Below are 15,165 nucleotides of genomic sequence, written 5' to 3'. Positions count from 1 at the left end.
CAAACGTGCTCCTGTCCTGCTTTGGTGTGATGGGCTGAGGGCTGGTGAGCTGTGGCCGGACTCGTGGGCTCTTCCAGCCTCTCCAGAAAGGTGAGCGTGTGTCAGCTCTGGCAATCTCCAAGGCTCTGCCTCACTGTCTCCCCATCACTTTGCCCTTTGGAGTCAAATCCTTGCTCTGTCACATGGCTTCTTAGCGCTGGAGGGGTTGAGTGATGCTGGGTGAGCAGCTGGGGAAAGTTTGGATTTTCTCTGGAAGCAGTGGGAAGCGTCAGGCACCATGGTGGGGACAGCAGGTAGCTATGCCGAGAAATTTGGAGCAGCTCATGCTTCTATTAACAACTTTCACTAATGTATTGAGCTAATTTCACTCATTTTTCTGTGGGAATCTGTGTCTTTTTTTTAAAAAAGCAGGATGCTGGGGAAATAAATACAAAATTTAGGCAGTGTGAGCTTTCCTGCTCCTTCTCATACTTACCCATGTGCAGTCTAAAAGTGAGCATGCAAAGGAGGGAATTTGCCGAGTGATGCCCAGGAGAAGTGCTGAGGCTGGTGGTGCTCCCTGGGATGTGGTTCACCCAGGATGAGCCATCCTGTGCTCTCAGCCACTGCAGCCCCTCAGGAACCAGTGCTAAGAAATGGTGTGTGCTGCTTCCTGGGAATGGTGGGGATCCGTGTGGGAGACAATATCCATGCTGGATCTTGGAGTCTTTGCTGCTGTAACCGTGGCTAAGATCTGCCAGGTCTAACACTGAGAGTTGCTCGTAGAAATATGTAAATATCAACAGCCTCAGCACTACATTTGATACTTTCCATTTTCAAACACTTGACAAATGTTTACATATTTTCAGCAGCCCTTTTCCAGCCAGGGAAAATGAGACGCAGCATCTGTGGATTACTCTGATATGCAACAAATCATTATAAGAGAGCACCTTAAGGGATCATTAAGGACTTGCAGGGCCTGAGGTTTCCTTTGCATACTTTTAAAGCTGAAGGCAGAAAACACTAAAACTGAATCCACTTTTAGACAGTAAGTGCAATCAGAAAGATTTGCATTCTGATGATAATTCAGGGATTGGAAGTTTTGAGGGATCAGCTGTAAATACAGCATATATTACTGTGGTCACCAGTAATATGTAGTGGTCTATACTCCCAAATAAAAGAAGTGGAAATGGCCTCAGGCTGTGTCAGAGGAGGTTTAGATTGGATATTAGAAAAAACTTCTTCATGGAAAGGGTTGTCAAACATTGGAAGAGGCTTTCTAGGGCAGTGGTGGAGTCAGCATCCCTGAAGGCATCTAAAATACGTGTACTTGTGGCACTTGGGGACATGGGTTAGCAGTGGCCTAGGCAGTGCTGGGTTAGCAACAGCACTCAATGGTCTTAGAGGGCTTTTCCACCCTAAACAATTCTCAAATGGGCCAAACTCTGAATTCAGTAGAAATACTCATCGTTCCTTTGGGGCCAGCAGAGCTGCAGGACACCATTCTGGTGGCAGCACAGGGATGCAGTCTCTTCCCCAGGTACTGCAGACAAGCACTGTGCAGTGTTGTTGCTGCTGTTTTGCCCTGCTCTTCCAGCTTTCTGGAAAGCTGCTGCTGTTCCTCTGTGCCATGGCAGGTGAGAAACCCTCGGTGGCAATAAGGACGGTGTGGTAACATGGCAAAGGAGAATTCCTGAGTCACTGTTGTGGGAATACTGTGTGTGCAGAGCGGGGAAGTGAGTGGGAACAGCAATGCCCGTGGGCTGGCTGTGGTTTGTAATCCTGTGTACGTGTGTGGTGCTGTTCCTGACGCTGAGGGAAACTGCATGTCTGGTGGAAGCTGTGGGAATCAGCCCCTCTGCACTTGACAGATTTTCCAAGCAATATCCCCCTAATAAATCACCAACCAAAGACTAGAAAGGGAGAAGTGCATAAGGAATTGCAGTGTGCTCATGGCACAGCTTTCCACAGAATGTGAGTGCTCAGGTTGTTGCTGCTCTGGGAGTTACTCTGGTGACCTGCCTGTCCCTGCCCGTCCCTGCCTCTCCCACAGCTCCCTGCCCTGTGCCAGCCCCTCGTGTTCTCCCCTTTAGCAAACACCTTGTTGGCCAGGAGCAGCTGCCATGCCAGCGGAATTCCCTAGGAATGGCTCAAGCAACACTAACTCCTTTGGTAGTTAATGAAGTTAATGACTCTGGGTTTGTGTTGCAGCACCTTTCCAAGCCTTCCTGCCCCAGTGGTTGAAGGATGCTACAGCATGACCCAGACCCTGGCTCTGTTCCTGCTCTGTATCATGCCCTGACATTTCATCCCTGTCCCTGGAGGATTTTGGCGAGGGTGCTCACTCATAATGTCATCCTGAAGTATTCCAGAGGAACAGTGGGAAGCTCTGTAGCAAATACCAACACGCTGGTGTTGGTTGTAATTTGTAATTGTTCGTGTGTTCCTCCCTGCTAATCCCCTTGCTGAAATTCATTACAGAGAGAGAGCAACCTACACCCGGAGAGCTGTGCTGAAGGCGGAATGACTTGGCCAAGGAAAGTAGCTATTGTTTTATGATTAAAGGAAAGGATTATATTGGGATTTCCTTGAACAAGGAAAGTCTCTGCCCTACTTTTATTGCTTGTAACAAGGGGATAATAATTACTTTCCATTATAAAACACTGCCAGCGCTTGCGCTGAAAGATTTGTGGTAGAACTGCGTGGCATTCAGGGCTGGTTATCTGAAATGGCCTGGAGTTGTGCAAACTGAGATTTCTCTGCCTTATTTCTCCTACTGGGGCTCAACCCCTGCTGAGACTATGGAAAAAATTCCTCTACTCTGAGTTGGGTCAGACTCTCCGAGCGTGACACATTTTCCTCTGGAGGAGCTGGTACCAGTCGCCTATCCCATGACGCCTGCCCTCTCCAGGAGTGACATCCAGCCACCTGGAGGTTTTGCAGGGACAGCAGCGGGGATCCAGCCGGTGCTGGAGTGGCCACGGGAGGTAACATCTGTCCTGGGGGGAGGGCTGCCAGCTGGCTGCTGCCCCGTGCTCCAGCACATCCCTGCTTCCCGTGCCGCTGCCACCCCCTTGCAAGGAGAGGCAGGGAACAAACTGAGCATTGTAACAGGGGCCGCCGGGGACGCGCTGTTTGTTTGGGTTTGACACTCGGCGCTGGGTCTCGTGGGCAGAGGTGGCTGTGAGAGAGAGAAGCGCTGGTATGTGGTCTCTGATTGAGAAAAGGAAAACTATGAGGCATTTCCTTGAGGGTCCCAAATGGCATCTCCTGGCTCAGCTGGTTTTTGAAGTGTCCAGCTGCCACCAGCTCCAGGGTGATGATTTTGATGTGATCAGGGTTGAATCTGTTTCCACTAAAAGTGGAAAAATAAATAAGTCTCAGCTTAGAAACAAAATAGTCCATGTAAAATTTGATTTTTTTGATACCATATCTCCCCGAGTATGTTTGCTTTTCAACAAGTCTAATTTGAGACAGCTCTGCATTTTCTAATGGTGCCCCTTTGGAGTTCACCTCTCCCCCAAGCTGTAGCTCACTGCCACTGTTGTCCATTAAGATTTGGAAGAAATCTTATTTCTTCAAACCTTCCTGTTTTTACATGGTTGTATTTTTTTCCCTGTAATGCCACAGTGATTTGCTTGGCTAAAACAATAATTTTCCCAGCAAAGGAAAATTGTGGGTTGAGTTGGAATTGCAAGAGGCGCTTGGTTAATCCACAGATTATTGACACGGTGGACCCTCCATGCTTCAAAGGCACCATTAGAGTCCATCATGTCCCTGCATACTTAGGGAGCTTTAATCCATGGATTACAGGTCCCTGAGAGCTCCTGCCCTCCCGGTTACAGCTGGTCCTGCCAACAGGAGCTGCCATGTCAAACTGGCTGTAGCACTACACAAAAAATTGGTCTTTAAAATCAAAGGAGACAGTGATACACCCTTGCATCCCTATTAGGGCTGCATTCCTTGTCCCGAGCCCCTGGAGAGGTCCCACAGCCCTGCCTGGCCCATGCTTTTCCCCAGGCACCAGGCAGGACCAGACAACAAGTTTTCAAAAGCGATGCTTTAAAAAAAAAAAAAGGAACCACAAAAAAGCCCGAACGAAAAGCATACCAAGAGTTTTCCACATCCTTTAGGGAATAGTCAGCATTAAACAGCAGGCCTTCACTTTTCCTCTCTGGTCTCCCCCTAAACAAACAAACTGAGCAGCTCCCAGTAAATGCTTAAATTGCAAAGGGGTTATTTTTCCTTGTTTGCACATTAAAAATAACTAATTGTATTACAATCCAAATTTGTAAGTGCTTTTAAAGTCCTCTGTTGCTCAGGTGATAACTGTGTGTGCTGAGGTGCATGTATTTGTGGCATATATCTCTGGAAATGGAGTGTATAATGGCAAAGCTCACAGCCTCTTTACTTGCAGCATTCCTATAATAAGTCAAAGAAGTCACACAGTGCCCTTTTATTTCCAAAGCTGGACTTAAATCACGTCAATAAATCTGCAGACTTATTATGAGATGCAGCACGGGTAATGTAAACAGAAAAAAGCCCCACCCCCAGCACACCAGAGTTTAAAAATAGGATGTAAGGAGGAAAAAAAGTTAACCATCCATACAATAAAAAGAGAAGAAATTCAACACAAGAGCACTGTGTCAAGCAGTGCCTTGAAATTATCCTCACTAAATTACAGTGGGGCTCTTCCCACTCTCTGTAATTTATGTGAGGGTTTGGTTATTCCAGATGCATTTGCTCCAGGTAAACCCTGATGGTTTTTGTTTTGGTATTGGCAGTCCTTCACAGGTCTGGGTGACCTGCACACAGCTGAGGAGTAAAGCAAATTATTTCCACAGATCAAGGAAGATGACTGTGAACAGGTACCAGTTGCCTGTGGTGGATCCAGTACTTTGCTCCCTTTTTCCACAGCATAGGTGTGTTCAGTGAGATTGAGCCTTCCTGTGAGTGTCTCTGTGAAATAAATGCACAGTGAAGCCCAAACGGGAGGACACAACTGCTCGGATCCCCAAGAGCTGAACAAAATGGATTCTTGGCTTGCTGGGTGGGGTTTCTGTGGTGGGATGGAGGCAGGGAGTGTCTGCTCCCTTACAGAGTATACCCTGCACAGCCGCGTTTCAGTGCTGGAAAAAAGGTCAGCCAGAAAATACCTTAGTCCTGAGTGGGGAAATAAAAAATGGGGTGACTTCATTTGTCCCCAAGGCCACCTGCTTATGGCTTGGGCTGAGGATGTGCCCACCCTGCTCAGCCTGTGGGAAAACCCCATGAGGTGCTGCCACAGCTCCAGCTGATTTGTCCCTCAACTCAGAACCCGAGCCAGCTGTAAATCCCATTAACCTCTCCATTTCTGGTCGTAATTGCAGTTTATCTGGAGGTTTGCAGATGGAGTTTGTTACCTGGAGGTCTCAAAGGCAGGAGAGAGGAGCCCCTGTGTAGGGCTTTTGTAGGTGGGGTTTTGGAAAGGTTGGGTAAGGAGATTATTAAAAAGGTAGGAATTAATTATAATTGTCATTAAAACCCACAATCTGACTTAATGATTATTTTCATGTATGTGCTTATAACTCAAACTTATAAAGTGCCATTTAGAAAATTATTTTTTTTACTTTGTGAAAGAAGGAAAATGCCCCAAGCCTCTGGCAAGGTGGTAAATTTTGAAGTGTTTGAAACCATGTATCTCCCTCTCCAATGTACAGCACGTATTTTTCATCTGTTGATCTTTTTAGGTAAATACAGCTGGGTTCATTAAGCAAACATCTCCTGAGGTGTGGCTCTTGCTACTGCAGTGTTTGTGCAGCCTGGGAGCTGCTCACCTGGGGACGGCACTGCCACATTCCAGGTGCAAATCCAAGGAAACCCTGGCCACCTGCCCTGGCATCCCTTGGCCTGCTCAGGTTGTGTCCTGGTGCCTGGCAGGCAACACCGAGTGGCCTTTTTCCCTGGGAGGAGATGGGACCCTGCAGATGCTCCATGCCCAGTCTGACTCCCCAGGTCGGTCAGCCAGCAGGACTTTTCCCTCTGGCTTCAAGGCTCAGTTGAGACAGAGTTTGGGGAAGAAGTGAAAGGTAAAGACGGGCCATTAGAGGGCACTTTTGCAATCCTGGAGAAGGAAAACGGTGCTTATTATTTCACTTAGGACTGTTTATTTTGGCACTCTCTTAAATTCAGTGATAAACAGCAGGAAAATCCCTCCAGTCAGCAGGAATATATCAATAAAATATTGACTCAGAGTTTAAAAGAAAAGAAAACAAGACAAACTTGTAGAAAACGGAATACAAGACATTTAAGGAGACAGTACAGCCTAGAGAAGAAAAAATCACACAAATGTATTTCATGTAATTTGTGTGGCTTAGTGCAGTGCTTAGGCCTCAGCTTGTACCTGGCTTCTAAAAACGAATCCAAGGCAAGGAATTTTTTTTTGGGGGGGGGGGGAATTTCTGAGGGCTGGGTGGCAGAGCACGAATTCACAAGCTCACATCTAGCAAGTGCATTTTCTGAGGGACTCTGTCAAAGTCACTGGTGAGCTTGCCCAGAAACAAACATGGGATGAATAAATGGACTTTTTGCTTTGCTCTTGATGTTTTGCATGAGTAAACTACAGAGGGTTTAGTTTGAAACCCTGCCAAATTATAATGAGTGCGCTGCAAACACTAAAATCTGTTTATTAACTGGTGTGAAAGGGTGGTGTAACACTGACAGCACAGCTTCCCAAAACTGTGAGCGAGGGTTTGGATGCCTCTTTGCTGTTGTCCCACTTTTGGAAGTGTTGTGCATGAAAATTGGCCCCATTTTAAGCCTCTGAGGTTAGATATGTGAAAATGAAAGCACTCAAAACTCAATTAATTTGTCAAAGAACAGAGATTATGAAAGTTTCCTTTTTCAGTAACAGCTGACAACTTTGCAAGGTATTTCATGTGTGGGACGGGCAGGGATATAGAACTAAATTTAATGTGTCTTTTTGGAGTTATTTTTAAGCCGAAATGCTTTTACAATTAGATAAAGACATTGGAGACAAATCTGTACCTTGTCACTGCTCTGTGGCTGTTAAGGGGGGCAGAAACACTGTTTATGGGAGTTTTTAAAGTGCATTAGCTAGTGAAATTATTTAAGAAGCGAAGCTTAGCCTATAATCAAAATGGTTTATTTTAGTAGAGGTTACATTGCACTGGAACTGACTATGGGAATACACAGGATTGCAGTTTCAGGGGGTTCATGTGGAGGACGCTGTCTGCAGAAAGCCTCAGAGTTTCTTACCTAACCAAATAATCTGCTGTAACTGTTGTGATTAAGTTGGAAGGAATTTCATCCCTGTTGGCCAACAATAACACTTGAAAAATCAATAAACAGCGTGTTAGAGCACACGAAACTCATCGTGCTTTGTGTGAGAGGAGCTTTCTGCTGGCTTGGGTGACTCAAGCCAGCAAGTATTTTGACTTATGATCTTTGCTCCTAAAGGTCAAATGTCTTTAACTTCGCTGGTAAGTATCAACACTTCAGTCTGAATTTGAGGAACTATATCCGCTGTCATCAAAAGCTAACTCAGGACCTGTTTGGGATAAATTTTGACAAAGGCTGGGAAAGCTAAATCAGGATTTACCTGTAGGTAGCAATTGCATGTGCTGGGTAAAGCCCTGGACTCCTTTCTCTTCTGCAGGGCAGAGCACTGCCGTAACCTGTCATTAAACCACCCCAAGTGATAACAGAGCACACCATTTGAGACCTAAAATTGCATCCTGTGTGGGTACACATCACTCCTGGCTCATACTGCTGAGTTTGGCATGTGTTTTCCCTGTCCCATCACCAATTTCAACGGGAAAAGAGAAAGATGAAGGAACTGAGCTGCACAGCAGGAGTTGGAGAAAACAGTAGAGAGGGAGGAGGGAATGAGCTGATATCAGGGGAGAGCAGAGAGGAGGGATGAGTGGGGGGGACCTGCATGTTGGTGGAAGGAATGATTCGATATCAGAGGCAGAGGAAGCAAAATGAAGGTGAAAATAGCCATCCACAGCCTTGCTGGTGTCAGAAGCCCTGCTGTGCAGCATGTGGGTGGCTGTGTTTAGCTGTCCTGAGAGCAGAACAGGCAGAAGGGGAGCTGGAGGCAGCAGGGAGAGGGATTTAGGAAAAGCAGTTTTAGTATGGCTTGGACTACAGCGTGCCACTTCTCAAGGAGCTTTGTGTTTGCTACTTTTACATAAAATATTAGGGGTGGGGGGAAAAAGAACTATCTCAGTGACAAATTTGATCTTAAAGGTAAAAGGAAGAGTTTACTATAAAATAGTAGTTGCTTCATAGTGCAGTACCCAGAGCAGTGCATGACTGCACACTCAGCCAAGGGACGAGATAAAACTGCTTCTGCCAGCTCAGCTTTTTACCACATTTCTTCCCAAAATCAGTGCTAACACAGTTTAGGTAATGGCCTAAACATTTTTTCCCCCTTCTCCAAATGAAAAAAAAATGCTTATCATTTAATAATTTAAACTTGATATCCTTGAACTAGAAATGGGCTGTTTTCCCTTTCCCCCTGCCCCCCATCCCAGAGCCATTATATATGAGATCATTTACTGAACTGAAAGGAGATTTCCAGCCTGTCCCACTGTATATGTTAGGGTAGTCATTTCTGACCTAGATATAGACATAATAATAAAAGGCTGAGATTATGAATTATTATGCCTAATTTGTAAAGGATTCTCTGCTTTTGTGTTTTGCAATTCCCATCGGGCTTTAGGATTAAGCCCTGCTGAATTGCATGTTAATACCAATGTGCTTTGAATATGTGTGGGTTTGTATCACATGTTTTCCTAATTCGCTATTTTTGTCAAGAACAGTTTCACTGGAAATATTTACTTTCCAGAGGATTGTTGGAAGCCCAACCAAAGTCTCCTAGGGGAAGCAAAGCCCATGTACCCTCCATCTGCTCTGTGCTCACTGGAGCTCCCAAGGTCAGAGAGCTCTGTTTTTTCCTGTGGCAAAACATCAAAGTGTAACTCACCAAAGCGTGTGGAAGGCTTTTGCTGTTTGGTAACGATTCCAATTTGAAACCAGTGCCTGGGCTTGCTTCGGTCACTGTTCAGGATGGGGAAATCTGGGTGACACCCTTTATCCAAGTGCTGTGACAGTGCGAGCTCGGTCCTTACAGAGAGTTTCCCTGGTGTTGGTGTGGCAGTGAAGGTGCCTGCAAAAGACAAAGCGCCATGAGGTTGTTGCAGGTGTGCCCACGTTCCAGCACGGGTGAGCTGCACGTGGTGCCCCTGCTGAGGTGGGACTCCCTGTCGTTGCTGCAGGATGCTCCTGCTGCGCTGCCCGCTGCCGCTCCTCCTGCTGCTGCTGCTGCCGCTCGACTCCAGGCCCCAGAAGCTGCCCACCAGGGATGAGGAGCTCTTCCAGATGCAGATCCGGGACAAGGCGTTCTTCCACGACTCATCAGTCATCCCCGACGGAGCCGAAATCAGCAGCTACCTCTTCCGAGACACCCCCAAAAGGTATTTCTCTCTGGCCCCAGCGAGGAAGCTGAACTTTGAAGAGAGTAGCTCTGGTTGCTGGGTGCTTTGAGATAAAAACTGGATCCCAACCAGAAAAATATAAATGCCAGTGTTCTGTTTGGTCTAGTAAATATGTGAGCCTCCAGCGCAATGTGGCCTCCCCAGCTGAGGTTCTGTCCAATTTATTTGATTTCTGGGATAAGCCCAGAGCTCCCCCAGACTGCAGAATTTCCCTGAAGTGGAGCTGCTAACCACGTCTGGAGGCAATGGGAGCAGGAAGGAAATTACAAACTACAGGCTTGACCCACCCACACTTGTCCCTCTTCATTTTTCCCTACTGTGCTTTAAGAAGCAGCATTAGGCAGCTTGGTCTGAAATCCCTACTTCCCAAACTCCACCCTGTGGGTCAGAAAATACTGAGGGTTAGTCTGGGGAAGAACCTGAGGCTCTGGAGAGTTTAGGGAAGGGAAGAGCTGCATTTCCTCATATCACACACCTCCAGCCTTCATTGGTGAGGAACATCTCACAATAGGTGATGCGTGCTGCCTGGAGGGATGTGGCAAGGCAGCTGGGTGTGTGTATCTCCATGTGCTTTCCTGGATACAATGTAAAATGAGTGTCCTGCTTGGAAGAGCATGTCCCGAAGTCCAAGGAGAGATCAGTTTCCCTCATTTATATCTCTGTGATTATTTGTAGTAGTATAGGGGTAGAAAGTAAAGCTGCTGGAGGGGAGGGCAGGAGGCCAGAAACCCCTCTGCCCTGGTAATGCTTTTGGCTCTGTGGCCACTCCAAGATCATCCTGGATTGAGGATCAAGTCAGTCCCTGTCAGCTGGCTGCCATCAGTGAGTTCCTGACATGTGGGTCTGTTAACTTCCCTCTAGGTATTTCTTTGTGGTTGAAGAGGACAACACTCCCTTAGCAGTGACAGTGACACCGTGCGATGCCCCTCTGGAGTGGAAACTGAGTGTGCAGGAGCTCCCAGAGGAAGCCAGTGGGGAAGGATCAGGTAACAAACCACCAGCAACTTCCCTTGTCCCTTTCCCTGCTTTTCTCCTGGATTTAAGGTTCCTCAAACCCTGGGTCTCACAGCAGGCCTGTCTTTATGATCTCCTGCTGTTTTGGTCTTCCAGGGCAGGAGACTGAGAACAGGCAGCAACATGAAATGGGAAAGGGCTACAAAGAAGTAAAAGCTGGGCCTACAGTTACAGGGGTCTGGATGCTGCCAGAGCAAACTGTGTTTGCCCAGAGTGATTCAGTTTGAGGGGGCTTTGCTGTGAGGCGTTTATACAAGATAAAACTGGAGAGACAGGGCTGGCATTGCAGCAGGACTGAGCTCACCCCTCGTGTGGGCTCATCTCCAGACACGGAGCTGGGTAGCTGCCGCTCAGGAGAGAAAAGGGCTGCCAGAGCCTCTGACACAAGTGCTGAACTGTCCCACACACCACCTGGTATGGCAGACACACCTCTGGTCCCCACTGTGTTTAGGAACAAAATTGTAGTGTGCCTCAGATGGCCAAAGCCAAGGGTCCACATCCAGGAACAGGCAGGTGAGTGAGTTTCCCCCAGGGAAAAGTGCATGGCAACTCCAAGTGGGATGCCTGACACTCCAGTGGAAGGTGTTAGCTACCATTCATGAGACTCCACTAATGCTGGTCAGGTGGAATTTCTTTTGTTTAACCTGAGTGCCAAACCAATCTTCCTCTCTGATTTGACAGAAGCATTGATCAATTACATTTTACTCAGGAGACAAAACCTCCCTTTTCCATCTTACTTTTGTATTTTATGTAGTAAAACGTGCCTTTCAGAGTTCTGTTTTTTCACATTTGCAGAGAGTGTCTGTACAAATGCTTTCTTTTGCGTGTATTCCAGGAGACCCAGAGCCCCTTGAGCAACAGAAACAGCAGATTACCAACGAGGAAGGCACGGAGCTCTTCTCCTACAAAGGCAACGATGTGGAGTACTTCGTGTCCTCTAGTTCCCCCTCTGGGCTGTACCAGCTGGATCTGCTGTCGACAGAGAAAGACACCCATTTTAAAGTGTATGCAACCACGACTCCAGAGTCGGACCAGCCTTATCCTGAGTTACCTTACGATCCCAGAATCGATGTCACCTCTCTGGGACGTACCACGGTGACGCTGGCATGGAAACCGAGCCCCACGGCCTCTTTGCTGAGACAGCCCATCCAGTACTGCATAGTCATCAACAAGGAGCACAACTTCAAAAGCCTCTGTGCTGTCGAAGCCAAGCTCAGCTCTGACGATGCCTTCATGATGGCTCCAAAGCCAGGTCTGGATTTCAGCCCCTTTGACTTTGCCCATTTTGGCTTCCCTGCAGACAGCAACCCTGGCAAAGAACGTGGTTTCCTAAAATCCTCCAAGTTTGGGCGGCAAACATCCCCAAAGCCAAGAGTTGACCTGCATAGAGTTTGTGTGGGGAACAAGAACATCTTCACCGTGTCTGACCTGAAGCCAGACACGCAGTACTACTTTGACATGTTTGCAGTGAACACCAACACCAACATGAGCACTGCCTATGTCGGCACCTTTGCCAGGACCAAGGAGGAGGCGAAGCAGAAAACAGTTGAGCTGAAGGACGGCAAAGTTACAGATGTGTTCATCAAAAGAAAGGGAGCCAAATTTCTACGTTTTGCCCCTGTTTCATCTCACCAAAAAGTCACCTTTTCCATTCATTCCTGCCTGGATGCTGTTCAGATCCAAGTTAGGAGGGATGGAAAGCTCCTCTTGTCTCAAAGTGTGGAGGGCGTGCGGCAGTTCCAGCTCCGGGGGAAAGCAAAAGCTAAATACCTTATTAGGCTGAAGGGCAGCAAGAAAGGCGCTTCCATGCTGAAGATCCTGGCTACAACCAGGCCTAACAAGCAGTCATTCCCTTCCCTTCCCGAAGACACGCGGATCAAAGCCTTTGACAAGCTCCGCACGTGTTCCTCGGTCACCGTGGCGTGGCTGGGCACACAGGAAAGGAACAAATTCTGCATCTACAAGAGGGAAGTGGATGACAATTACAACGAAGAGCAGAAGAAAAGAGAGCAGAACCAGTGCTTGGGTCCAGACACGAGGAAGAAGTCGGAAAAGGTTCTGTGTAAATACTTCCACAGCCAGAACATCCAGAAAGCAGTGACCACAGAGACAATCAGAGGCCTGCAGCCTGGCAAGTCCTACCTGCTGGATGTTTACGTGATAGGGCACGGCGGGCACTCGGTGAAATACCAGAGCAAACTGGTGAAAACAAGGAAGTTCTGTTAGTGCCCCTGGACGGAGGAACACGGGGAACTCCAGACTGAGCATTATCCTGCTTCCGAGTATACGGATTGACTACTTGCACAGCTGAGAAGTTGTGACCTGTATTTGTACGTGTAGAAAAGATATCAACTTGTATATTTATGTTTACATAAGTCATTGTCTGGAGGAACTGAGGCTGGTGCTGTCTGGTAGAAGCTGGCAGCGGTGTTATCATGTGTCCAGTGATCCACGTGTGATGCTCAGTAGATGTCCAAGGTAGCAGAAAACCTCGGAGGAACTGGCACGCCTTTGCTTCCATATTGCATGAACTGCTTCTAAATTATTTTATACTTTGAGAGGCTGAGATACATCATTTGTTCACCTTGTTACTCACACACACAACTCACAGACATATGCCCTTTCTCTCAGTGTAGATGGTAGGGTTTCTGTAAATTATTTTATAGAGTCTTGTTTTAAATGTTTATGTTTCTATGATTGTAAACTATTAAAATCTCCCCCCAATAAAATACAGATTTAAACTAAGTATTAACTGGGCTGCACATGAAGCAGTTTCATTGCTAATGTAAATTCTTACCTAGCTGATTTTCATGTTTAAATACTGTATGTATTTCATGTACAAAGTTGCCATAACGTTATATTCCTGTACATAAAATTAAAAAATATTAGATTATATATCATGGACTTTTTGTTGGCTTTTTTATTTTTTTGGACATTCTATGTCGGCAGACAGATGTGGGGACAGAAGACACATCCTGAACCTTGAACTCAATTCAGTTTTCCTGTTTCATTGTGGCTTGGAGTCCGAGTTAGAGAGACCATGCAGGTCTTTTGTATGGTCATTTATTGTTTTTTTGTTAGATTGTCATTGGAAGCATTTGCTTTCTGGATGCTGCTGGGTTTGACCACAGTAGTAATAAGCTGAAAAGACTGTATTTTTCCATTGACAAGAATGGTAGTGCTACCAAAATCCCAGATACTTTCATTTCATTTGCAGCTATTTCCATGGTGTAGGTTTCTTTAAGGTATTAGAGTTCTAGATATCATATTTTCTAAATTGTCTTTGTTTTTTTATGTCATATCCATTGACTCAAAAGCCTGCAGAGAGCTGCTTAATAGAAAACACTCCTCAGAGAAGCAGCTGGGCCAGCCCCATTTGAACCAGTGAAGGTAGGAGGGAAAGGGACCAAAATCCATATAAAGGCTGAAAGCAGGTTCCTCTTGGGTTGCTGACAGGGAAAACCAGACCTGTCCATCCCTGCAGAGGTGAGCTCCAGTTTTCCTTGGCCCTGCCGTGTTGAGCTCCTGGTGTTTTCCTTTCTGCTGCCCCCAGCACTGGTGGGAGACAGGAGGGTTTTGTAGCTGCACAAGCACGTGTGCCATTCCACGTGCCAAGTGTGTTGTGATTCTTCCCACAAAAAAAGTAGGTACCATATGAAGACTGATCAGAAGACACCTGCAGTGTTTAATGTGGTTATATAATAAATGGAATAATGGGAATTGAGATTTCTCTGGAGATGATCTCTGGTTCCTTAAAGGAGCTCAGGAACGCACACTTGCTGGATTTCTGTGCCAGGGTGTACAGGAGCAGGTGACTCCAGCTGGGAATCCTCAAGAACAGGACAGTGGTAGAAAAGTTAGATCACCAGTTGCCAGGGGAATACTTTCCCAGCATTTTGCAGTCTGGAAAGCTACTGAAAAAAAGCTAAAGACAAATTTTTTAAGCATTTCTCTCTTTACTTGTGTGGGGATCAGTACCCCTTCCACTGGCTTAGTATGGTGTTTACTTCAAAACACATGTTTTACCACAATTCCAGCTCTGCTCGTTCCCTTTGGCCAGATTTCTCTGTTTGGATAGTCACCCAGCTCACTTGGCTTTTCTGCCTGCTAGCCCCTTATGTTTGCAGCATGTCACAAATTTAGAAAACTCCCCAAGATGTGTGCAGCTTCTATTTCTGAACATGCTGTTTTCGAAGAAAAATGTCACAACAGTTTTCTTTATTTCCCACGGGAATTCTTCTTTTCCTGAACAGCTAGCTCTACTTATTCTTCTGGATGAAACTGAGACCATACTAGTACCACATCTACTAATCATCACATTATTGAGGTCTTTATAGTCTGAGAGAGGCTGTTCTTTGAAGGATAGAGTTAAAATAAGGGCACTGTTTTATACAGGGAAAATATAAGTCAGCCTTTAACTGAGATGTGACTGAAGCAGGTGTTAAAGTAGAATAGGCCTCATCTGCTGGGAAAGCTCCAGAGTGAATGTTTGTGAAAGCAGAGAGCCCATGGGACAAGTCATGGCATGGGCAACATTGAAACATATATGAAAAGAATTTATAAAGAATATAATAGATGGATACCTGGTGAAAAAGGTCAAAAAAAGCCAGTATATCCAATATATATAAAAATATACATACAAATATACATAGTGGCTTTTTTAAGCACA

At 46.2% G+C, this 15,165-nt stretch overlaps 1 protein-coding gene across 5 annotated transcripts in view; it reads left to right on the top strand.

Annotated features, from left to right (window-relative positions):
- The window catches only part of NDNF (neuron derived neurotrophic factor), a 34,880-nt gene extending 21,489 nt beyond the window's left edge, over positions 1-13,391 (top strand). For all 5 annotated transcript variants that reach the window (XM_064416381.1, XM_064416382.1, XM_064416383.1 and 2 more), the window contains 3 exons: positions 9,264-9,461; positions 10,344-10,468; positions 11,332-13,391. In XM_064416381.1, coding sequence (XP_064272451.1) covers positions 9,264-9,461; positions 10,344-10,468; positions 11,332-12,722 — 1,714 coding nt within the window. In that variant the 3' untranslated portion in view covers positions 12,723-13,391. The remainder of the gene's footprint in view (positions 1-9,263; positions 9,462-10,343; positions 10,469-11,331) is intronic.
- The last annotated feature ends 1,774 nt before the right edge of the window (positions 13,392-15,165 follow it).

This window comes from Passer domesticus, chromosome 4 (genome assembly GCF_036417665.1).
Source record: "Passer domesticus isolate bPasDom1 chromosome 4, bPasDom1.hap1, whole genome shotgun sequence".
Lineage (NCBI taxonomy): Eukaryota > Metazoa > Chordata > Aves > Passeriformes > Passeridae > Passer > Passer domesticus.
This window is presented reverse-complemented; position numbering and strand designations above follow the sequence as displayed.